This window comes from Barbus barbus (genome assembly GCF_936440315.1).
Source record: "Barbus barbus genome assembly, chromosome: 16".
Classification (NCBI taxonomy): domain Eukaryota; kingdom Metazoa; phylum Chordata; class Actinopteri; order Cypriniformes; family Cyprinidae; genus Barbus; species Barbus barbus.
This window is the reverse complement of record NC_136744.1, coordinates 2,395,011-2,420,905: the sequence shown is the minus strand read 5'-3', so window position 1 is coordinate 2,420,905 and position 25,895 is coordinate 2,395,011. Positions and strand designations below refer to the sequence as shown.

Here is a 25,895-nt window from a genome sequence, read left to right as displayed (position 1 = left end):
GCGCTCCCTTGAGTGTCCCCAAGAATCTGCGCTTCGAGAGCGCCCCCGAGAGTCCGCGCTGTCCGAGCGCTCCTTTGAATCCACGCCTCCAGAGCGTCCCCGAGAATCCGCGCTTCCAGAGCGCCCCCGAGAGTCCACGCTGTCCGAGCGCTCCTTTGAATCCACGCTGCCAGAGCGTCCTCAAGAATTTGCGCTGTCCAAGCGCCCCCAAGTGTCCACACTGTTTGAGCGCCCCCAAGTGTCCACGCTGTCCGAGCGTCCCCAAGAGTCCGCGCTGTCGAGTGCCCTCAAGTGCCCGCTACTGATCGGCCGTCCAAGCTCCGAGCTCCCAGACCCGCCATGGCTCCCCGAGCATATTATTACGGTGCGGGTCGCACATTCCGGAAGGGGGAGGTAATGTCGCAGAACGGCCGATCACAATGTCGCAGTACTCCATGATCACTTTCACCTGTACTCTGATCACCTGCACCTAATCACTAATCCAATTATCTCATCACCAACCTACTACAAAACCACACACCTCACTACATTCAGACGTCTAGTCTCGTTCATTCGAAGCGGACTCCTGTATGCTATCTCAGCGACCTACCTGTTACCTACCTACCTACCTACCTGCCTGCCTGCCTACTTATCTCTTGTGTTCTCTCCGAGTGTTGTGTCCATCCGTGTCCTGGATCCCAGTTCGTCATCTCTGGAGCGGTACTGCCAAGAGTGAGGTGTGTGGTTCTCCCGTCATCCACGAGCTCCTGTCTAAGTCAATACAGTCTACTGATTCACTCATCTCTTTACATCCAGAAGTCTCTGCAGTAAATACTCACCGTTGCAATTTCCTTCCACTGCTCATATGTTAATAAACCTTTCCTATTTTTGATAACCTGTGTGTGAAGTCTACTTCCGTAACACTTGTTTTCCCCCCACCCCCAATTTTTATTCATTTATTTTTTTGCAGTGTGGCTTTTGCTGTGTGTGTCTGATCTGTTGAGCTGCAGGGCCAGGACAACAGCATGCAGCCACAACGAGACCCCCCACCAAACATACCCTTTTCAAAATAAAAGTCTAAAAATAAAAAGTTATTGTGGTGAGGGGGGCGTGGTTAGCGGAGTCTGCAGCGGGAGAGAGAGGTTGGAGACGAGCGGTTTCTCGTTTCCAGTGATTGGTGTGGAGAGAGTGTAAAAGCCAGAGAGGCAGACGGGGAAGGGAGAGACACAGACTGAGGACTCGGGGAGGACGTCTGTGGCTGTGAACCACCAAAGTGCTGTGAACTTATGTTTATTGGAAGTGCCGGAGAGCACAAGTGTTTCTTTGTTTGTTTTAAAGTACTGAATAAATTACCCGAGCCTCAGTCACGCCGACTCTGACTTCTTCCTTCCTTCCCTCGAATTGTATTTTTAGGAAGTCACATGATATTCTCACAGATAATCAACTGAATTTCAGTACAGAACAATGCAATACGAGGAACTACCTCAACCAGCTGATTTCATTATTTTGACTAGTCACATTGCTGACTGTTGACATTTTATTTTCTTTGAGAAAGTTCAAACAAGCAATGTGCTCTGCGCAATTCATTACATTGATGCATTTACTTGTAGTTTGTATACAGAGTATATAATAGGATATACTAAATGCATATTCATGTACATATAACAGCTTGTCTGTAAATAGTTTTGCCAGTTTTTCCACCAAAATTGTGAAAGTAGGGACATATAATATTATGACATATATATTGAGATGTTTTTAAATGAACAAATCAAGCAGCCACTAGTTGAGCGGAGTAAGGATACAGTTCTACAAACTGTATGCATTCAGTGCCAGAGAGATTTAATCAACAGCTAAAGTAATGAAGCAGCCAGTCAATTACTTTATTGTGATTAAAATGTGTGAAAGCACATGAACATCAAACAGACATATACTGATATACAGACGTCAAGTTAAAGTTAAAAAATACAATTCTATTAGAAAAGAGTGCAAAGTGCAGAAACCTGACACAAACACATGTAAAATCATCAAACTCAACTGATAAATCATGGCACCCGCAACAGCAAAGCCATGACTGCATTTTCCATGAAACAAATATTTGCCTTGAATGCATTGTATGTGATTTTAGATAAAAGCGTGAATGAGAATGAGAATTCTCTGTATGGTTAGTATAACATAGGATTGATATTTTTGGGGCCCCAAGCTAATAGTGGTAATAATAGATTTGCCTTTTTTATAGTCACCTTTTCTGGTCGGCGTAAAGACTTCTTTATTCTAGATTCTTGATCAATTTTGATTAAGTGCAAATTTGCTTCTTAAAAAAAAAAAAAAAAAAAAAAAAACTATAAGTTTAGAAGAATTTTAGAAAAAATAGAAGCATTTTAATAAAAAGTGCATAAAGAAATAAAGTCATTCACATTTTTTCCACATCTCGACATTTTTCTAAATACTAAGTCACTTTTTCTATAATGAAATGTTTACTCACGAGGCACTCAGAGTAATGCTGTTCTATTTATACTACCTACAATGTGTAACATTTTCAGCAAGAAAACTGTACCATTATAGAGAAGTGCCTCCTGGCAGATATTACTTGTAGCCTGTTATTGCTAAATAAAACAGCAATATCACAGCAAACACTTTACAAATGTTACAAACCAATCCCTAGAAGTGTGCATAATCATGTTATATATTCAGCTTGGCAAAGTTATCCCATTTTAAAGCTACAGAAGCACTGAATCCAGCACATCATTCACCTCTGATATAAATGAATGCTATGACACGTGTTTTCATGACAATATCAAGAATAATAGTAACAGTCTGCAGTTTCCCCTTATGAAAAACAGAATTCAGAATCATTCGCACGTACACAAACAGTTTTAGTTCCTCAAATGCTAGAGAGGCCTTGCCAAAGCGTTTAACAGATAGATATGTGCAAGATGTGTTTTATTGTTGAAAAGTATTTTATTGTTGAGAGTGGAAATGCAGCAAATTGGATTTCGGTATCAGAATCTCTGAAATGCTTATTGATTAACGGATGCCTACATCAGAGTATTTTTCAGTGAAAAAAAATATTTTTACCCCTTTTAATTGATAGTCATATTTGCAATTCCCTTAGAAATCAATTGATTCACATAACTTTCTAAAGCAGGTGTACCTAAATTTAGAATTACGTATTACATTGAGTTATATTTTAGGATTGTGGTTATATTGTGGATATATGGTTAGGGTTAGGCTTACTTGAATGCAATTATGCATAATTTATTGTTATTATAACAGTAAGTAGATGCATCATGTGTAACAAGGACTCTGTAACACTGTGTTACTGAAAATGTCTGTAAATGTAATGACAAGGTTCTGGCAAATTTGACATTACCCACTTTTTTCCCCCTCCTGACAGTGTACGTTTCAACAGTTTTTTTTTCCTTCCTAGCAAAATCATTTGAGTTATTTACACATTAATTTATCTTAATGCAGGCTAGTGGGAAACTCACCATGGCTGTAGTTAACACTGTCAATGCAGCACATCACAACAAAACTAGATTGCTCTCACCAAAATCGAACGCTCTGCACTGAGATCCAGACGTCACTGCCTGCATTGTACACAGCTTTGATTGTAATGGGTGAGATGTAGTTTTGTCACAGTGCACACAACACAAGCCTGCTGATCAGTGTGGGAAATTGAAAACAGGCCATCTTTCCACAAGAAATGCAAACACTTTCCAGTGTCATTCTTACACACGCTCAGACCTAAAGCACTGGTGGTCGAGGGCCGTATCCCTCAGTAATGTCCCCTGGACTCATCTCCTGCAGGAATTTGGGACTGTTGTAGTCAGACGACCTGCCAAAGCCTTCAGAGTCTTCAAAATCCATGTCCTCTGCTGAAACCTCAAGGAGATCCACTACGGTGTCATCAAGGATAGTGTTTACTTCGTCTTTCTCAGTCGGGGAAATAGGGGGAGTACCATAACTAAAAGTCTCCTCTGTCAGTAGGGGTGTATGTCCCTGAGGTGTCATTTTAGAAATGGTGGTCGCCTCGGGTTGGGTTGTAGGAGATTGGCCAGGAAAAACGTTCTGCTGTATATGGAAAGGAGCAAATGATTAGTCTTGGTACTGCTAATGGCGAGTCAACAGCAGATCACCAGACACATCGCAAACACAAAACACTGCTGAACAAAGAACAATTCCTAAATAAAAAAAAATACAGCAAAATAAATCAAAAGACACATACCAAAAACTCAGGCCTTTTGGGGATTTTGGACAAATTCCTGTAGAGCAGCCACACAAAGCCCATGATAATGAAGAGCACAATGATGCCTCCGCCTAGCAGAGCTGCGATTATTCCCGTTTTGTCTACAGAAAAGTCAAGAACAATTCAATGAAGCGTCTACTCTAGTACTCACAATTACTGACATTATTTAAGATGGTGCAATTCAGAATTGCTATACCACCAAAATCAGACAGAACTGAAAAAAAGAAAAAAGTTTTCAAAATTTCAAGTATTCCCCCAAACTGCCATTGTTTGGACAGATAGATTAAATAGTCCCTTTTCAGTATTGAATGAATTATGAATATACTTTTAGGGTAAGGTAGTGCTGTGTGGTGTAGCTAGCGGCACAAAAACTACACTATTCATCTATAAAATAGGCCATAACCAAAATCGCCCTGTATCTTCTGGTGCAATATTAGAGGTGTCTGAAACTATAGTGGAGATTATCCAGCAAATTCATTCCATCTCAAATTGCACAGCAATAAGAAAAGGGTACCCATGATACACTGTTAGGGTCTTGTGGAATTAAACTGTTTAAGCGACAGCTCCACAGCCCTCTCTGGTGGACAATTTTTTCACCACTTTCTCATGTAGTAGACTATACGACATTGAGTGTATAGGGAATAGTCAGTGAGGGGATGGAAGTGATTTCAAACACTGCTTGTGTCAGAGTTCTCAAACAGACTCAATTGTTTAGTATCTTGACGGCTACAGCAGAGAAATAAATACTGGTCTTCACACATTGCCTGCACTTAATAGCATCTGTCACAGAATGGCCCGTCTCCAGCGTCATCGCAATCACTTTCACCTGCACCTGTCTACTAATCACGCACACCTGCACCTTGTCACCACCTTCATCACGAGCACTATAAAGGCACTCACCTCAGTCACTGAAGTTGTCCGATCTCGTTGATGCAACGTGGACCTCCCGATCGTCTTCCAGACCTGTTGAGTATAACCTCTGAAATTCCGTACCTGTTTGTGCTTACCTCCTGTGCTCCTCTCCGTTGTCCTCCCGTCTCTAGATCGTCCAACACTGTGGCTGATTCCTCCAGTCCTCCCGTGCATCTCGTTGTTTCTGCTCCTCGCTCCTGCGAACAAACGAAGCCACAGTCAGCCTCACGCCTAAGATCTCGCCGAACTCTCAAGACTTGCACTCACCTCTTATCACCAGCTCCACTAATCTTCTGCACTATTCCTGTCAATAAAGTCACTGTTAAAACTTACCTCTGTGTCCGGCAGCATATGTAACAGAAGATCGGACCATCACCGAATAATGGACTGCATTTACCAATCTCTCGAGAATGAACTGCTCCAGATGTCTCAGGACGGCCACCCCATTGAAGATTATGTAGAGAATTTCCTCTGGCTCTTCCACTACATACCGTGGACGGATGGGACATTAAAGACCGTCTTCTGGGGCGGTCTGGATAACTACCTGTTCCTCCGAGCGCGACCTGCCACTACCCCGGGCTCCCTACAACAATACCTGGATTATGTACTTTGCCTCGCGGGTTCATCTTTTACTGTAGAGGAGGTTCCTGCAGTCCAGCCACCACCCGCGGCGGAATCTTCCGCTTGCAACATGCAAATCCAGGAGTGCCGATCCCAAACCCCAAGAATCCAGTTCTCAAGTCACGGCCAGGAGTGCCGATCCCGAAACCCCAAGAATCCAGTTCTCAAGCCATGGCCAGGAGCGCCGATCCCGAACCCCGAGAACCCAGTTCTCTAGCCACGGCCAGGAGCGCCGATCCCGAATCCCGAGAATTCAGTTCTCAGCCCACGGCCAGGAGCGCCGATCCCGAACCCCGAGAGTACAATTCTCAAGCCACGGCCAGGAATGCCGAGCCCGAACCCCGAGAGTCCAGTTCTCAAACCACGGCCAGGAGTGCCGATCCCGAGAGTCCAGTTCTCAGACCCGGCCAGGAATGCTGATCCCCAAGAGTCCGCGCTGTTCGAGCGCCCCCAAGAGTCCTGCGTCTCTGCTGGTCCCGTCCAGCTCTCCTGCGTCTCCGCCGTCTCTGCAAGAGCGCCCCCAAGAGTCCGCGCTGCAAGAGCGCCCCCAAGAGCCCGCTCCTCCAGAGCTTCCCACAGAGCCCGCTCCTCCAGAGCCTCCCACAGGACCCGCTGCGCCTGAGCGTCTCCAAAGACCCGCTCCTCCCGAGCACCCCCTAGTGTCCGCTCCACCGAGCCTGCTCCTCCTGTGTGGCCCCTTGAGGGGAACATCCCAAAAAAGATTTGGGGGGGCGGGCATATAGTCCCTGCCTGTGTGGCCGGGCCAAGGGCCAAGGCCACTGAGCTCCCTGATGCGCCATGGCCACCCAAGCTCTCTGATCCGCCATGGCCTCCCGAATCTCCAGTCCCACCCAAGCTCTCTGATCCGCCATGGCCTCCCGAGTCTCCAGTCCCGCCATGGCCTCCCGAAGTCTCTGGTTCCGCCCTGGATACCTCCCCAGTGTCCTACTCCTCCACCGACATCCAGGGCGCCCCCCTCCCCGGTGTTTGGTGTCCGGGAGGGGGCGATAATGTCACAGAATGGCCCGTCTCCAGCGTCATCGCAATCACTTTCACCTGCACCTGTCTACTAATCACGCACACCTGCACCTTGTCACCACCTTCATCACGAGCACTATAAAGGCACTCACCTCAGTCACTGAAGTTGTCCGATCTCGTTGATGCAACGTGGACCTCCCGATCGTCTTCCAGACCTGTTGAGTATAACCTCTGAAATTCCGTACCTGTTTGTGCTTACCTCCTGTGCTCCTCTCCGTTGTCCTCCCGTCTCTAGATCGTCCAACACTGTGGCTGATTCCTCCAGTCCACCCGTGCATCTCGTTGTTTCTGCTCCTCGCTCCTGCGAACAAACGAAGCCACAGTCAGCCTCTCGCCGAAATCTCAAGACCTGCACTCACCTCCTATCACCAGTTCCACTAATCTTCTGCACTATTCCTGTCAATAAAGTCACTGTGTTAACACTTACCTCTGTGGCCGGCAGCATATGTAACAGCATCAAGAAAAATAATTAAACTGATAATGCTTTTACCAGTCTCAGGCGTCTGCTGAGGGACACAAACGTTTCTGTAGGCATATGAAGGGATACCAGCAATCTTCCCTTCAAGCTTCAGCTCAACACACTGTCCAGAAACGCTTTGGTTAAAGTGGATTTCTGCAGTGCACAGTTCCTCCTCCTCAAAACATAAGTAAGAACCCATTTCCTGTGGAAAGAGAAAAGAACAGAGTAATTTTAACAATTCAACATCCTAGCATGACTAACATTTAAAGAAGGAAAATGGGGAGTCTGTGCGACTGCTTTTCCAACCTCATTATGTGTGATTGTGTACTCTAATTCTTCATTCAGTATGTCTTGCTTATGAAGCATGAAAGGGTGCTGAAAGGTCACTTCAATCACATCGTTGTGGACCGATGCATTTACAGCTGGAAAGTCCAAAGAGCCTGGAAAAAGCAAAAGCCGATATTGTTTAAAGTCAAAATACAAGAAAAAAAACTGAAATAAAAAGTAATCTGGGAAGAGACTGAAGAAAATTAATTCCAACACTAAAACTCAAATACCCAAATAGATTTGCATTTCCTGAAGGAAACAGCAGCAGTGTGTACAAGGCAGCAGAATGAGATTGAAGATTTTAGGCTTTGGTTCTGGGTAAAAGAAATGCTGCCGTATAAGAACGATCATGTGATGCAGTGTGTTTCGCAGTATAAGGCAGCTGTATTGTTAAATAGATGCAGTAGAGAAAGCACCAATTACGCAATGATTAATGAAACCATCCCTCTCTGTTGAACACTGTTTTGTCAATGTCAATGCAAGATTTACCAACTACACCAACGGTTTGGGCCGAGTAAACTGCAGATATTTGATACTTCGACAGACATTTTAAGGCTCGTTTTCTAAGTATCTATAGTGTTTCATCATAAACAGTGACTTGCATACACAGTAATAAACTGTAAATAATACTGTATCCATATGATTAAATTATACTCAGAAAACTTACATTTATATTTATGTTGGTTCTCATCAAAATAGTCTTTGCTGTAGGTAAATTTAATGGAGACGCTTTCTGATTTCTCTTGCCCATCATGTGCCGTCACAGACACAACGTAATCATCCCCCACATCTCTGCTGTAGCTGCTGATATCAAGGTACGTCTGAGAGGTGTCAACTGTTTGGGAAGCACTAAAGATAAATGGGAGAGAAAGATTAAGTAATGTCACATTTTCTGAATTAGGTTTTTCTTGATCCGTTGCTTTTGACACACACATACCTTTCATAAGGTTTGACCATTACACTGAATTTCATCTGTTCAGTTGGGTTACTGTAGTTCCAATAGAGGACATTCACAAAGTTGTGACAAACAACGCTGACGTTTGTTGGAGAAGGAACTGTAGAGAAAACAAATGTTAGGTTCAGGTTCAGTTTATTAGTCTATTTAATCTATTATACAAACTCAAAGCTCATGAGAACAACAAATACAGTATGTATAATAGCATTTCAGTAGCCATTGAACAATACTGTTCTCTGAGTTATTTTTAAAACGGATGTCATCTTCAGAGATGTCACAATCTTGGACTAGATTTTAAGGTTTGCTCAAACACAATCACCGAATTTGACACACATGACTAGGGATGGGTACCGAAACTCGGTATTAAATCGGTCTCGGGGCTAAATTATGAAAGACCGGAGTATCGATAAGCTCTGACGTTATCTTCTGTTGGTATTGGAGAAATTAAGAAAACACACATACATTTATTGTTGCTCTCTCTCTCTATATATATATATATATATATATATATATATATATATATATATATATACACATATACATATACATATATATATGTCGTCAGCTGTTTTTATGTGCAATAATATTCAAACATTTGTCTATGATGCATTTTTGCTATGCGCAATTCAGAAGCCGGATCGCGCTCACGCGGAGGAGCTTCAGCACACGCAACATGAAAGTCCTGTTTAATTATGATAGAAGAGAGAACCAACTATTCAAACATCTGCTCACACTTTAGGCCTGTGGCTGTTATATTAAGCCAAGTATTTTTTTTTTTTCTATTTTGGCTTCCAAGGATTATAGCTGCATTTCTTCTAGCACAACTCCCTTCCCTTCATAGCGGCGCGGATTCGTTCCTCCGAACCAAAACTTAACATCTGAATCAGCTCAATCAGTGATTGTTATAAAATGCCGTCTTTACTGTTGCTACATTGCAGGACATATTTGATAGTAAAACATTGAAAGTACAATCTGCACAAGTGATGCTGTTCCCCAGGCTGAAATGTGTGTGCGCGCGTGTGCGGCGGCGTGCTCCAAAACGGACAAGCAAAGTACACTTTGAGCTTCGGGCGCGTCGAAATAACACACAAAAATATGCCAAAAAATACACACACAATGTGTCAAAATGGCCGGTTATGAGAGTCTTCACTTTTATGTTTTAAGTGGACGAGAACAGTTGGGAGAAAATCCGATGCGTGTCAGTATATTGTCTTAAAGTGTCAGACTGGAGCTTGAGCCATCAACGTTAATCAAAGAACAAAATGCAAAGAGAAAATCACCCACAGCTCTTAATCTGAACAACGTTATAGCTTTAATAAACATAAATCTATCAGTACATACAGTGAAAACTAGGCAGTGCTCATTTACATTTGATTACTTTTGTAACTATTACTTACCTGAACATTAATATTAGTAGACCTTCATGGAAAAATGAAAGCACTGTTTATTTCATTTAGTTTGTGTGTTTGTTTTATTGTATTTGTCAGTTTGTTTTACTTTGTTTCTTTGTTCATGTTGTTACTGTATCTTATCTTATGTATATAAAACACTAAAAATACCTGCACACTGGTGCATTTACAAATTGATGAAGTGCAGGCATTTTTAGTGTTTTATATACATAAGATAAGATACAGTAACAACATGAACAAAGAAACAAAGTAAAACAAAAAGTACTGATAAGAATACCGTTAAAGTACCGGATCGATAAGCAGTATCGGTAAGAGTAGTAATACCGCTAAAACCTTAACGATACCCATCCCTACACATGACTGAGTCTTGTCATCTGAATATTAGGGCTGCCCCCTAAGAGTCGACTAGGGGTGGCTCGATACTACTTTTTCAGAACCGATACAATCCGATACCAACAATTCTGAGTATCTGCAGATACCGATATCGATCCAATACCTGGGCAGTTTTTTTTTTTAATAAGTGTTGAATTTTTATACCTCAACGTGTGTTGACCAGATCATGACTTTTTTGTGTGGTACACACAATCTATAGACAACTTTATTGTAAAGTAAAACAACAAATGAATGCATATATAATTATAATATTTGACAAAAATACTATTATAAACGAGGTTCGTGGATAATTCAGTATAGCAAAAGTTACTCTAGATAAATCATGAGTGCACAATTTTATGAAATCTAAAATTAGTGGGGGAAAAAAACATTTTACAAATAAAATAAAACAAATAAAAGTGAATAAGTGTAGGACTAAATCTAAAATGATAATGTAAAATGTATACATTGCTCTTTGTATTGTTTTAAAATACATTCACGAAAAACAAGGAATATATTTATATGTAATATACTGTAAAATTAAAAAGACATTACTTTTAAATGTATAGCACAGTAATGAGGCAGAAACATATGATAGATAAGACAAACAAGAAAGGCTATTAATAATCTTTCATTATGCAAAATATGATACGAAAGAATGGAGGATGACAGACAGCCGCAGCAGAGAGAAGAGTTTACGTGAACTTGAATTTAATATTCACCTATACCTGACAATTAAACTATGTAACGGCTTCAGAACACTTGAAATTTTTATACATTTATAATGTGTTTGTGGCTTTTGTGGGGCTTAACAATAACACAATAGTATACGCACAATATCGTATTTAGATCGGTCTCGTCTGACCAATACCCCGATCCGGCAGAAAATGCCAGTATCGAAGCGATACTGAATATCGGCGCACCCCTAGAGTCCACTAACCATTAATTGACCAGAAGAGGCTTAGTCGATCAAAATTTCATTAGTTACTTAATCGCAGAAAAAATCCACAGGAAGTGGCTAAGTCTCCTAACACCAACAGCTGGCATTGTTTGCATTTACCTTAAAATACTTCAATTCATTTTTGCTCATACAGATAAGAGTAATACACCTTTCAAATCTGTAAAAAGGTGAACCAAATTCAAATGGAAAACAAATATTGTCAGATTATGTAACCCAAACGAAACGTGCACGTTCACTGTGGAAATGATGAGTCAGTGTTGTCTACTTATCAATGAATTATTGTAATTTTAAGGCAGTCCTTCATTACTTCTACCGGTGTGCTATGGCAAGCCTTATGTGTGCGCTTGAGTGCTGATAGGCTATAGGCAATTAAAGGCTCATTATTATGAATTATATGGTTTATTAATATAAAAATGTGATTAGTTGACTAATTGCTTAATGTGAAGGACTACTAGTCGACCAGAAAAATGTTTAGTCGAAAGAAGCCCTACTAAATATAAATGTTTAAAAGTGAAGTGACATACATAAAATGAGTGTGGAAAACAAATAGAAAAATGTAAAGAAAGAATGAAAGAAAAATTGGATAAGCATTTTTTTATACATTTTAACAGGGTAAATACAGTAATTAACCATACTCCCATTTGTGTTATTAGGTTGTTTGATTGGTAATGTATAATCTGAAGCGAACCTATTTGTGAGTCACAGTACTTTAAAAAAAATAAAATAAAAATAAGCCTTAGATAAATACATGTGTTTTCTGGATGACCAACCATCAAAACAGCCTGTAATTTCAGGTCATTCTGAACTGAGGAAGTGGCTGATAGCATATGCCATCACTGGAAATGCAGCTCTTACTCAATATAAAGACTTGAAAAACATTCAGACTTGTGATGTGTTCATGGAAGTCCCTGTAGCATTTTTTATTGGTATACATGACTACTTTGGTACCTATAAAATCAAAAACAAAAGCACGCACACCACTGGAAAATCTCTCAAACAGGGTGCTCAAAAAAAAAAAAAGAAAAAAAAAAAAAAAAATGAAATGAAACCAGAAAAAAGTCAGAACACCTAGGCTCCAAAAATACAAAGAATTTAAAGGGGTCATCGGATGCCCATTTTCCACAAGTAGATATGATTCTTCAGGGTCTTAATGAAAAGTATATAACATGCTTTGGTTAAAATTTATCAATGGTAGTGTAAAACAACACCCTTCAAAAACATTTCTGTTCATAGCGGCCCGTTTCGGTGCATGTTTCTTTAAATGCTGATGAGCTCTACTCACTCCGGCCCTCTCTTCCATGGGGGGAGGAGCCGTTCTCATGAGAGTGTTTACTTTAGTCGCATTTAGCAGCGGAATTTGCTAACTAGCACATTATTAGGAGAGATGATTTGCAAAGATTCATAAAACAACCTTATACTCACTTCTTCTGTAGGTGAGGCTGGATCACAAATGATTCGTGCAAACAACATAAATGCATTTAAATAGATTGAGGGGCGTACTCCCTTCAAAAACAAAAGTAATCCACTGCATCTTCAGAGGATCAGATGTTGGGAGTAAATGACAACTGCTATGTTCATTATATCCAACAACAAAACACCTCAATCGCTTAGGAGACATTCTGATTCGGCTTCGAAACAATGGCGGACTGTTGACAGCTCACTCAGGGCGGGTCTAAGGTAAAACACCAGTGTCAATCAACAATCGTGGGAGCAGCCTGGGTCTGTGTGACGTCGCACAGCCAAGAATCTGAGAACGGCTTGATATGAAAGAGGGGGTATTATGTATAGGAATTTAAAAAAATAAAAAATCACACACATTTATGTTCAAACAACATTTAAAAGTGAATTTTGCATCCGATGACCTCTTTAATAGCAGACACCTGTGTAATTCTGTGTTACAAAATTTGTATAGGTTTTTTCTGTTTTCATTTTACTTTGGTACACATAAAATGCTTTATTATTATTATTTTGTCCGTTTTCTTTTTCTTCCACTCTGGAAGTTTATGGCAGCCCATAGAAACACTTGCGGAAAAATTATGAAATTTGGCACACAAATAGAGGACAATCTCAATATTAATCATACCAAATTTGGAGTCTCTAACTCAAACTCTTTAGCACCACCAACAGGCCAAATTTGCACACTGTTTCAATAACTTGTTAGCCGCAAGGTCTAAAAGCAAAAGAAAATTTCCAGTCTAAATTTTAATTTCTATGGGTCAAGAATTTTCACAACTATTAATTTTCTGAAAAATCTACCTTTTCGATCTCATCCTAGACAGTTTTTCCAATGTTCACCAAAATTGCCTCAGATCACCTTCAGAGTATTGTGGCAAAAGTTATCAAAAGCTTTCTGATATACCAAACCATTTTTGTAAAGTGTGTTAACGAGTTTGACACAGTTTGCACAAACATGGACATGAAGTTATATATCCGCAATGCTTTAGCAAATTCTGACCAAACTTGGTTTGTGTTATATCAAGCATGACCTGAGGGCACATGAGTAGTTTAAGCACAGCACCTCCTACTGGTCAAAAAATATCAAAAATCAGAACAGCACACCAAATTGAACGATACCTAATTTTCCTATGTCTGCAAAATGCTGTACAAACAAATGTCTTTAACAGGGGTCTCCATTCCTGCTCCTGGAAAGCTAACATGATGCAGAGTTCAGCTTCAACCCTGAACACCTGAAACAGCTAATCAAGGTGTTTAGGGCTAGTTTATTACAGACAGGTGTGCTGAAGCAGAGTTGGAACTTAAATCTGGAGAAAGTTAGCTCTTCAGGAGCAGGGTTGGAGAACCCAGTGCCCGGTTGCATAAAGCACCTTAAGTGTTAATTTTTCCCCTAAGATCGCCCTTAAGTTTCCCTTATACTTAAGGGTGTTGCATAAAATATACTTTACTTAAGGGATTCTGAAACGTCATAAACCCTTAGAATTTCTCTTAAGTATCCATTAAAACCAATTAAGTGTTGCATAAAGCCCCTTAACTGTCATTTTCCTAAGTGTAACATAAGGTTTGGGAAATATCACCTTAAGTGTTACACAGAGAGCAATCCAAAATAGTCTACTACGAGACACGATCAGCTGCTTAATATGTTATACAGATTTTAATTTAGGTATTTATTCACAAATAAACCTTGACCAAATTGCATACAGCACATAGCGCTAATAGTTCAAACATGAATGTCATATGCAAGAACAAACTTATTCTATAATATTTTATTCCTGTGTTTTCCTACATATTACCTTGAGATGACTTGAAAAACACAAACCATATATTGTCGCAATCGTTTGTTTACATTTCTGCTTTTTATTCAGCCTAAGATATGCTACTTCTATGAATCCGATTTAGACTTTTGATGCGAGAGCACCCTATGGCTTCGAGTATGAATGAAACATTCACTGCATGACAGTGTTTAGAGCTTTAATGTTCACATTGCCTCGTTTTTGGATACGAATAAAACGTCATGCGTAGACTATCTTGTCCATTTGCATTTAAATACAGTATAGATTTATTTCACTCTAGTCCCTGAAAACCTGTGCATGGACAGAAATGATGAAAAATCTTTATTTGTTGTCAAATATGAATGAAAGTTATACGGGTTTGGGCTGACACAAGGATGAGTAAACGATTTTTCAGAATTTTCAATTTTGAGTGAATTATCAATTTGAGTTTCCGTCTTGTATGGTCCTTCTTTCATATTTGGTTTCCTTATCCACATTGTATTGTTTTCTGTAAAAATTTACACCGCTATCTGCATTAACAAATAACATGTCCATGGCAACAGTAGATTGTTTTTTAATGGTAAAACACCTAACGGTTTCCCTTTACTAAGGAAGTGTTTAAGGGATTATATGCAACTCTCATAAATCATTCCCTTAGGTAAGGAAAATCACGCCTTAAGTCTCATACTAAAGGGAAAAACTTAAGGTGCTTTATGCAACCAGGCACTGGTCTTTACTGAGTAATTACAGTCAGCTCCTTAGCTCTTCATTTTACCTCTCTTGTGCTTGGCGCTGTAATTGCTGCTTGCAGCTATATTTATTACTATTATTATTATTAGGGATGCCCCGATCAGGTTTCTTGTGCCCCTGATCTGATCAGAGTCATTGAATATTGAGTATCTGCCGATACAAAGTCTCGATCCGATACTTGTATATTCCATATAGGAATGTAAGTTTGATGCACACTTCAAGTACATTAAAGTTATTAACATCAATTCAATGTATACAGTATACACAGTATGCAGAGAGTAAAAGTAAAAGTAATACATGCATGATGTATGTATATGTATATGGGTAGTTGACGTATAAATGTATCCTATGGTGTGACAGCAAAAATAAAAAATAAAATAAAAAAAAAACTAACATTGAAGACAAACTTCTCTCATGCTATTTGTAACACTAAGAATGAAGATACATTTTTCTCATGTTATTTGTATGTGAATTTTTTTTTCTACATTTTTGCTGTCACACCATAGGACACAGTACTATTTTTATTTGTGACCCTGGACCACAAAACCAGTTTAAAGTCACTGGGGTATATTTGTAGCAATATCCAAAAATACATTGTATGGGTCAAAATTATTGATTTTTCTTTTATGTCAAAAATCATTAGGATATTAAGTAAAGATAATGTTCCATGTAGGGATGTAACGATTACCGGTTTGACGATAAATCATGATAAAATTCCCCACGGTTAGTATTACCGTTTCATATTTTAATTATCATTAAAACCGTATTCGATTACCGCGATCTGAACAACTCCGGATAAATAAATACTGTCCATCATAAAGCAGAGTGTAACAGTGTCACGAGCGCACAGCAGCGTTTCATTCTGAGTGAAAATAGGGCGGAAAAGCTGGGAGGTTTTAAAAGAGTGCTGAGGGAATTATACAAATGAATATATCAGTGAATTAATTATATGAATGTACCTCTGAAGGATCTGACTGTCTTCAGAAACGATTCGATGGCATTTTGTTTTCATCTCAGCTCCATGTAATACCTAAAGGAAGTGTTCTTAAACACAATACTGCTTTGTTCACGGAGTTCAGGGAATCAGCTGTAATTCAGCTTTTCCATATAAAGCGCCACCTGCTGTCAGAGACTGGATTTACAGACACTTATTTACATTCAGTCTGTGTGCAGTTTCTGCCTGGCCAAAAAACGGACCAAATTTGCATGACCTGCTGTAAATTTTAACCGGTTGATGGAAAAACAAGCTTATGTGGATTCTACACATTTAAACAATTCAGATAAGATATATAGAATTATTTATGGAGCAGATATGTTCACTACTGTGTGTACACTTGGATGGGTCAAATGCAGAGCACAAATTCAGAGTATGGGTCAGCATACTTGGCCACACACCACTTCCCCCCTCCCCTTCCCCTTATTAATCAATTATCATTTTGACTTAACTCTTTTCTTTAAAGGCTGAAATGTGAGGTTTACCTTTATATGAAACTTTTTCAAAGCTTTATTTGAACATTTACATTATTTATTTGAACATGCTATTAAACTGGTGTCAGTCAAATTGTCATTTAAAATCCAGACCTCATTGGTAATGTTATTGTTTTAGTGATTATGCAAACAAAAAGTCATTTTATTTGCTGTTTGTTGATTTTTAAGTATAAAACTTGTTTTTTTTTCAAAAAAAAAAAAAATTTGGTACTTTTTGAACATCTCCAGCACATTTTAGCAATACCGTGATAATACTGATAACCGTGATAATTTTGGTCACTATAATCGTGATGAGAAATTTTCATACCGTTACATCCCTAGTTCCATGAAGATATTTTGTAAATTTCCTACAGTAAATATATTAAAACTTTATATATACATTGCTAAGAACTTCATTTGAACAACTTTAAAGGCAATTTTCTCAGTATTTATATTTTTATGCACCCTCAGATTCCAGATATTTAAATAGTTGTATCTCGGCCAAATATGGTCCTATCATAACAAACCATACTTCAATGGAAAGCTTAAAATTTAGAAAAATTGACCCTTATGACTAGTTTTGTGGTCCAGGGTCACATTTGTCAACTACCCAAATCTATTACAAGATACACACTCTCTGTCTATGTATATATGCACACACAGTGTACAGACAGTGGCAGATGTACTGTATACATGTTACAATGGTAGACATTGTAAACAGACTTTGTCACAATTATGAATATGGGACTACTGATATAAACTTCTTGTATTTTGATGTATAATAAGCAGTGTAATTACAACATAAAGTGAAGATAAGGTGAGAAAGCATGAGGCTTGCATTGTCAGAATGCCATTTGTCAGTCAAGTCTGAATCAAGACAAGCAATGCGTTATAACAACGATGTCTCAGAAGGTAAACGATAAATGAATGAGTGATCGTTACAAAAGTGTGCATCAAATATACTGAACAGGGAAGCTGAAATGTGTATAATGTGCTAGAACAGACCTCTCGATCTCTCGCGCATCACGCATGCACATTTGAGCGTCTTCGTTTCCTTTTAATGGTGGATGGCAAACCCACTTATAAGCACAAGGGGGAATGTAGGGGGATGGCATCCCCCGGTTGAAAAAAAAAAAAAAAACATTCCCCTAAGTAAAACCATCATCCCCCCTTACCATCCCCTTTAGATTAATAATGCATATTATGTTAAACTTATCATGCAAATAACATGTTAAAATCTCTACTTACAATAATTTACGAACTAAATAACAGTGATTGGCCAATCAGTAACAAACTGTAACAAGCTGTGCACAAGCAGAAGCAATTCTTTCACAATTTTAAGAAATGGTTCAAGCGCAACTTTTCAAGTTCTTTAAAAAGACGACAACAGAAAAGGTATGATTTTTCCTTGATTAGAATTGAAAGACATTCCCCTGACATATGTTATTGTGCTGTATGTGTGACTGTGAAGGATTGAGAGACGATAGCAGAGCTGACATTATCGAGTCTTGGCAAAAAACAAACAAAAACACGTCTTGAGAGTCCAAAACCAAAAGCATTCACGGCTCGATGAAGCCTTTTAGATTGCAATTAGAATATCCTTATAATTCCAGCAATGAAAGAATAAATACCCATGTATGAGTTATATATGCATTGCATAATCAATGTACAGGCTGGCAGATGAGAGATTAGGCCCCAAATAAACTGGGTTAATAGTGATTGTTTTATCATTCTGACTGTTTGTGTCACTTGCATTACCCCACTGTTAACTAAGTTGTTTATTTTCTTCTTTTTTTTGTAGGTTTTGTCTTGGTTTCTTAAGCCAACGGTGGCCACTGAGTTGCCCTCACTGTGTGGATGGCGGAGGTAAGGAGGCTGGGATCGGGTGGTGGTTTGGTCACTTTATTTTTGCTTTCTTTTTGAGAGCACTTTTGATTTTTGACCACTTCACTCTCTTTTAGGTAACCTATGGCCATCCGTGTTTTTCTTTTCTTTTCTTGTTTGTTTCTTTTTTCCTCAATTATTTCTTTATTTTTTTGCGTGTATTTGTATTAAAGCTTGGTGATGTCATTTTTAACATGTTGACTTGTTTGAATAAAAATGTGTTTGTTGATTGAAGCCACCTCATTGCCCCTTTCGCCTAGTTATTATTGACCTCGTTTGGTCATCTCATCACATATACCATTAAAACTCAAAGCTCATAATGCAGTTTCTGCAACTTTGAGGAAAAATTTGTAATGAAAATCACCCTAATAAAAAAATCAAAGATGTTTTCGAACACTTTGTTGTAGAGAAGTGAAATTTAGAAAGCAGAAATCATTGTTTTCTGAAAAGTTCTGAAAGTTTTGAATGACATTGTGGGATTAGTTGATAAAGGCGATTACTGCGCTTCCCTTTTTATTGATTTATCAAAGGCTTTCGGCACAGTGGATCACGAGATACTGCTGCATAGATTAAGGAGTGTTGGCCTATCAAATCATGTTATTTTCTGGTTTAAAAATTATTTAAGTAATAGAACTCAATGTGTTCAGGTAAAAATTCAGGACTATTGGAGATTGTTAAAGGTGTTCCCCAAGGATCCGTGTTGGGGCCTCTTTTATTTACTATCTACATTAACAGTATTGATCATGATAATCAAGATGTTCATTTTCACTTTTATGCAGATGATACTGTTATGTATTGTGGTGCACCTTCGAAACAGCAAGCCTTGCTTAAACTTCAAGCAGCTTTTGATGTTATTCAGTCTCGGCTTCAAACACTAAAACTTGTTCTGAATGTAGATAAAACTAAAATCATGTTATTCTCAAGCTCGAAAAAGACAGTAGACACTTTCATTCCTCTCCAGACTTTGCAAGGTAATGTGATTGAGTTAGTGAAAGAATATAAATATCTTGGCATCACTATTGATGATAAATTATCTTTTGAGTCTCACATAACTAATTTAAAAAAAAATTTTAAAATAAAGCTTGGGTTCTATTTTAGAAACAAGTTTTGCTTTTCTTTTAATGTAAGAAAGAGGTTAATTTCTGCTACTTTCTTGCCGGTACTCGATTATGGTGATGTGGTGTATCAATTTGCTTCCTCTCAACTTCTCTCTTCTTTGGATGCTGTTTATCACAGTGCTTTGAGATTTATATCAGATTGTAAACCTTTAACTAATCACTGCATATTGTATAATAGAGTATCCTGGACATCTTTGTCTATTAGAAGGAAAATTCATTATTACCTAATCATTTATAAACTATTCTGGGGTTGTTGCCTTTGTATCTAGGTTGTCTAATTCAAAAGAAAAGTGTTGGGAAATATTCCCTCCGGTCTGATAACTGTTTTACTCTTTCTGTTCCATTTGTGAGAACTGAACTGGGGAAAAGGGCTTTTATGTACGCAGCTCCTTTTGAATGGAACTTACTCCAAACGAAATTGAAATGACAAACTTTGGTGCCTATGGAACATTTTAAATCTATTATTCGGTCACTCGAAGAAGACTCATTGATCTGTACTTGTTTTTAACTGTTTAATTTGTGTATTTGTTGTTTCAATCTGTAAATCGTGACTGTAACTGCTGTCCATTCTTGGCCAGGAGATTTTTAATCTCAGAGAGATTTTCCTGGTTAAATAAAGGTCAAATAAAAAAAATTGTTTGCTCATAAGAAGTAGTTTAGTGGTGCTAACAGTGTGCTTACTAACAGTTTAGTTTAGATGTGAGAGTATGTAAGTATATATATATATATATATGTAGGGCTGGACGACTAATTTGAAAAGAAATCAAAACCGAAATTCAGAATCTCTAACCGACAATTTTCCCATGTTGGTTATTTCATTGTTTTTTTTTTTAATCCTATTAATACTTTCCCCTTAAAAAAAAACAACAACAAAAAAAACAAACAAAACTTACTGCGTGTGTAGTCGGCACTATACGGACATGAATGACCATTGCACTCGCGTCTTTTGCAGCGTATCGCACGTGAGAGGCGCGTTAAAAGAATTTAAACGTTTACACGCAGCGCCGCTCATCAATGTCAGTTGCAAAAGAGTGGACCAATCAGAAGACCCTGGAGACGGGGCAAGCGTTGCAAGCTTTTGTTTACAGTAGGGGGGAGGCGGAGTGGTGTGTGGCCATGTATGGTGACCCATACTCTGAATTTGTGCTCTGTCTGCATTTAACCCATCCAAGTGTACACACAGTAGTGAACATACACCCGGAGCAGTGGGCAGCCAATGCTGCGGCGCCCGGGGAGCAGTTGGGGGTGCGGTGCCTTGCTCAAGGGTCTCACCTCAGTCGTGGTATTGAGGGTGGAGAGAGTGTTGGTTATTCACTCCCCCCACCTACAATCCCTGCCGGACCTGAGACTCAAACCAACAACCTTCAGGTTACAAGTCCAACTCTCTATCCATTAGGCCACGACTGCCCTAGCAGGTTGGCATGGCAAGTTTTGTATTTGACGGCAGCATGGTAGAGTAGGCATTCTGCGCTGTATTTTTTTAATAAACAATCCTGAGTGCTGCATCTTGCGGTTTTAGATGCAAAGCCATGTTCTGTGTGAACGGCCAGTAAGATCCAAGAGTAAATACTTGCACATACAGCATGACAGGACAAGATTACTGAGATGCCTTGCTCTTTCTCTTAATCAGCAGTGTTCGATTTACATTCAATATTTAAAAATTATTTACAGGAGAAATTTATCACAATTCATTATTTAAAATAATATTCATTTACAAGAGATACAAGTTATTTTGTACTTTTCACATGACAATATTTTAAAAGTAGACTATTTTGTTTGCTGGTTATTTTCTACTTTTGACAAGGCAATATTAATTTATTAATTATTATATACTTTTTTTGGGGGGGGGGGACTTGCTTTTTACAATAAAACTGAAATGCGACTTTTTCATAAGACGTCTTCATTTCAAACATGCTCTGATTTTAATTGTTTGAAATATTCAACAAATAACCAGTTTGTTTCCTTAAATTATTTTAAAATCACAAATATAAAAAATGCACTTTCATTGGGAAAAAACAAATATCCCAACTTTTTAATAGTTGTGTATATTTACAGTACAAACCTTTAATTAACTATGAGGGCAAGACTAAATAATGAATTAAATAATCGTTCAATAATTGTAATGGAGGTAAAATATTCAATTAATAAAGGTTTTGATTTTAGGTCATATCACCTTATAGCCATGCCATTGAACTGAGATCACATGCCAACTTTGCTCATTTGCCCCATCTTATTTTGTTACTCTACATTGTTTTCTTTTGATCAGGGCTCTGTCATGCCTGTCAGGGGTGCAGAGATTGTATAATAGCAATAATCCACTGGAGGTGGTTGCTTTGTTGGATATTTGTTTTACTCAATCACCATTAAGATTTCAACCCGAGAGTGACAGAGTAACTCCTCCATGTACACTGTCAAACAAGGTTTAAGGCCACACTGATTTGCAGCTGTAACCACGTGTGATCAGTGATGTTTTCACATCCACTCAGATCAGACCTAACTGTGGTTTTCCTGTAATGCAAGTGTGAAAATAAAACCAAAGGCTACATACCACGTTCAAGAACCCATACTGTACTTTAAATAAACAACTCAAAACTGGGCCAGAGCATTTCAATGTATTGCTGGCTGAACACAACAAGAATAAGTCAGTCGTAGCATTCAGCTGACAGATATTTGCTTATATTCACTGTCATCCATGGCAATGCTTTATAGCAGACTGCTCATCCAGATAACTGTACTGGCCCTACAACCAAACTCACTCGTTTTCTTTTTTTTTTAAACAAACACAACCACCACCACCATATTGCACCTCATTCAACAGTACTGAACCTCACCTCAGAGGACTATAGTATTATTAATATAATATTGTAACAGTGTTACAGAGTGAAGGAGTGGATCACAGATCTACAACAGCCCTCATAATAACATTTCTTCAATAATTATTTATCAAAGTTACATGCGTGCTAGAAAATAAGTTGAATATGGCATTAGTCTGTCTTTTTACTCTCTTAAGAAGCTGCTCTCATTGTGTGTGTGTGTGTGTGTGTGTTGAACCATATTTGATCATATTTAGGGCAACCTTGAAGTACAGATAAGTGTTCTCTGTGGATGTGTGTGAATGTCTAACAGCTAGATGCAGACAGAGAGCTCTAGGAAGAAATTGTCATGTCCAGGTATACGTCTCTGGATTTTTGAAGTTTATCGAACAACCAGAGTCTTGCTTACCTATGTATGGACGTAATTAGTGACCTCTGTTAGAGTATAACTATCGGTGTCTGGAACATGTACGCAGAGCGGCCTACGAACTCCATCGCGAGTGTTGAAGCTGACTTCTGCCGGATGAAACTGCAAACTATTTTCTTCAGTACATTTTTCTTCAATTGATTGCATCTCTGACTCCTGGTCTTCATTCATACCTGGTCCTTGGGGTTTTAACTGTAAATTCCCCTACACTAGGATGTTTCGTTGGTTTTATTTATTTATTTTTAGTGGAAGCTTTAGGATAATATACAAGTAAAATGATGAAATAATGTTTAATTAATGATTTGGCTGGCTCAAACTAATTCAATCTCAGTCAACATAATTCTCTCATTCTCTCTTTGTCTTATTATTATTATTTTAGCCAATTTTATTTCTTGTCAACCTTCAAGCAGAAATATGTCGTTTGTAAAGTACTTACTTTTATACAACCTTTGTTGTGCTAATTAAAATATTTTCATATTCACTGGTATCGAATGATTACCATGTTTATTGATGGTATTTAGCATGGTAGAGTAAAACCAAGAGCATGCCAACCAAAAACACTGTAGTACTGTAATGTGTGGTAGATATTATCAGTGTAATCCTGGCTATGCAAACCCTTGCTCTTTGTGCTGTAAAGTTTCCCCTTTAACTTTTAACAAAGTGCTTGACACAGTAAATAATACAGTCTTTGTTTCTGATTCTAGACGCAAAAGAGAAGGAGCATTTAGTTACATTACAAAAGTCTCTCAGATCTATATACTGAAAACAACAACAAAAATGAAAGGAAAGCTAGCCTGATGTTAGCACACAGGCCTAACGTTACGGCTATAAAAAATAAAACTTACAGGTTCACTCTTATAGTACAAGTTCTCTAAATAAGTGTTTTTAAACTACCAAATGTGAATTAGATTGAATCTCAAGGGATTTAAAACCGATGTAGGCTAATGTTTTTTATAGATTGAACTCAAAACCAGACTAGACGATAAAATAGCCTATAATAACATTCTCTACAGATATAACTTTACGATTAGAGTTATTTCCAGGCAGGGATATCATAATTGTAAAACGTGCTTATATTTCCAGGATCGCGTCAGGAACACAAACAGGCCTGCTATCAAAGGAAACACGCATTTAACGCAGTTATTTTACAGTTGGCCTATCTAATACACTGTAAAGAATGTCATTTATTTTAATATTACGTGAACGCATGCTGCATATCTCATATATGCTCACAAAAGGACATAAAAAGATACAACAGTATAATACACCGATGCGCCACCGTTAGCACGAGAGACTTCAGCAGAATGATACTCACCAAAACCAAAGACACCTGGAAACAGTAAGGCGTAAAACACACCAAACTGCACTACAGGATCCTTCAACATTGTCACAACTGTTTTGTAATCCGTCAGATGAGTTTCCTAAAGCCAGACAGCATTTCCTGAGAGGGCTCTGTGTGCTCGTCTCTATAAGCGCACTGGAGCAGATCTGACAGGGTTGCCAAATATTCCTCCTGACCAATCCATAATAAAGCGACCGGTTCGTGCTTTAGTACATTATAAACTGTGTAGGTAATTTCTTTATTTGATTGGTAAAATATATTTTTCTAATATATTAATTCTACTAATATAGTGAAACGTATTTTTTATTTGGATTAAAAAAAAAAAAAAACATCTGGCAACTCGGTGAAATAAATGATCCGATGCTTTCCACCTTATTTGATGCATTACAAAGACACTTATCAGCCCAAAGCAAAAATCTGTCATGAAAGCCAGCTTACCTGAATGCTCAGTAAAGAAAATAGACTACACAGAAGCCTAATTATATTAGTGTAGCGAGACCAGGTCTATCAGACCTTGACTTCAGTAATAATTTATCTGTATGGTCAGTTATTGTTGAAAGTCATGTTTAGTTTAAAACATCTGTCAAGTATCTACACTGTATTGCCTAGGAAAAGTTTACACACTGATCCAATAGCATGCAGTGTTGTCAAATAGGCTATACAGTGTGGTATCATAGTATTACCTGCTGTGGTTACACTTTAATTTAAGGAGTCCTTGTTACAGAGTAATTCTACATTTAAGAACGGAGTAATATTTATTAGCTACATGTACTTACTGTATGGTTAGGGTTAAGATTAAGGGTTTGGCACAGGGTTACTTGCATGTAATTATGATTAATTGTTATTATAATAGTAATTATGTGTAACGTGCCTGATTTGAGAAGAAATTACTCTTATATATATATATATATATATATATATATATATATATATATATATATATATATATATATATATATATATATATATATATAACCTTAAAAAATATAAAATATATATATATAAAAATTATATATTTTATATTCTATAAAAATTATTATAGTCTTAATGCCTGTGTGGTTTTATGGTGTTCACTTCTTAGCCAAACAGATATATAAATATTTTGTTCAGATTTACAAATTTAATTTTTCATTTCATATTTTAGTTTGTATATTCACAAAATGTCCTAATTTAAGATACTAAACTAGTGTAACTAGCCCTTGTTATTTGAGAAAGATATTCTCAGTTAATACTATCATAGTCAGGCATGGTGATATGCAAACAAGATCTGGTTTGAGTGGTTTGCTCAGGGGTACAACGGTGATATTGTAGTAACTTACAGGACACTGATGATTTGACACGACAACAACATCTATAAAACTTACATAAGTTTTCTTGATAATGCTTCTGTAGCTTTTTTAGTGATTTTTATTCAGCTGTATGATGCAATTAATAATTTCTATATATAGCTTAAATATTGCAGGAGAAGCCACAATCTTGGACTAGATTGGACGTTTGGAAAGTTTGGAAACATAGATGAAAACGGCAAGCAGCAATGAGAAAATGCTCCGTGACGAACAGAGCGGTATGCTACTGCATTTCCACCAC

At 38.2% G+C, this 25,895-nt stretch overlaps 1 protein-coding gene across 4 annotated transcripts; it reads right to left on the bottom strand.

The window, feature by feature from the left end:
* Positions 1-1,487: 1,487 nt before the first annotated feature.
* Positions 1,488-24,495, bottom strand: LOC306882104 (interferon gamma receptor 1-like). Of its 4 annotated transcripts, XM_079436573.1 has the most exons (9): positions 24,282-24,490; positions 8,521-8,638; positions 8,251-8,432; positions 7,563-7,696; positions 7,287-7,458; positions 6,996-7,097; positions 5,233-5,334; positions 4,205-4,326; positions 1,837-4,050 (listed from the first exon to the last, which is right to left on the bottom strand). In XM_079436573.1, exons 1-9 carry the CDS (start codon positions 24,349-24,351, stop codon positions 3,724-3,726), a joined length of 1,329 nt encoding a protein of 442 aa, XP_079292699.1. In that variant the 5' UTR covers positions 24,352-24,490; the 3' UTR covers positions 1,837-3,723. The 4 variants fall into 4 exon arrangements, 3 of the variants coding, with proteins under 3 accessions (XP_079292701.1, XP_079292700.1, XP_079292699.1); XM_079436574.1 differs by lacking the exon at positions 6,996-7,097 and having other exon boundaries at positions 1,834-4,050; XM_079436575.1 differs by lacking the exons at positions 5,233-5,334; positions 6,996-7,097 and having other exon boundaries at positions 1,488-4,050; positions 24,282-24,495.
* Between the last annotated feature and the right edge of the window lie 1,400 nt (positions 24,496-25,895).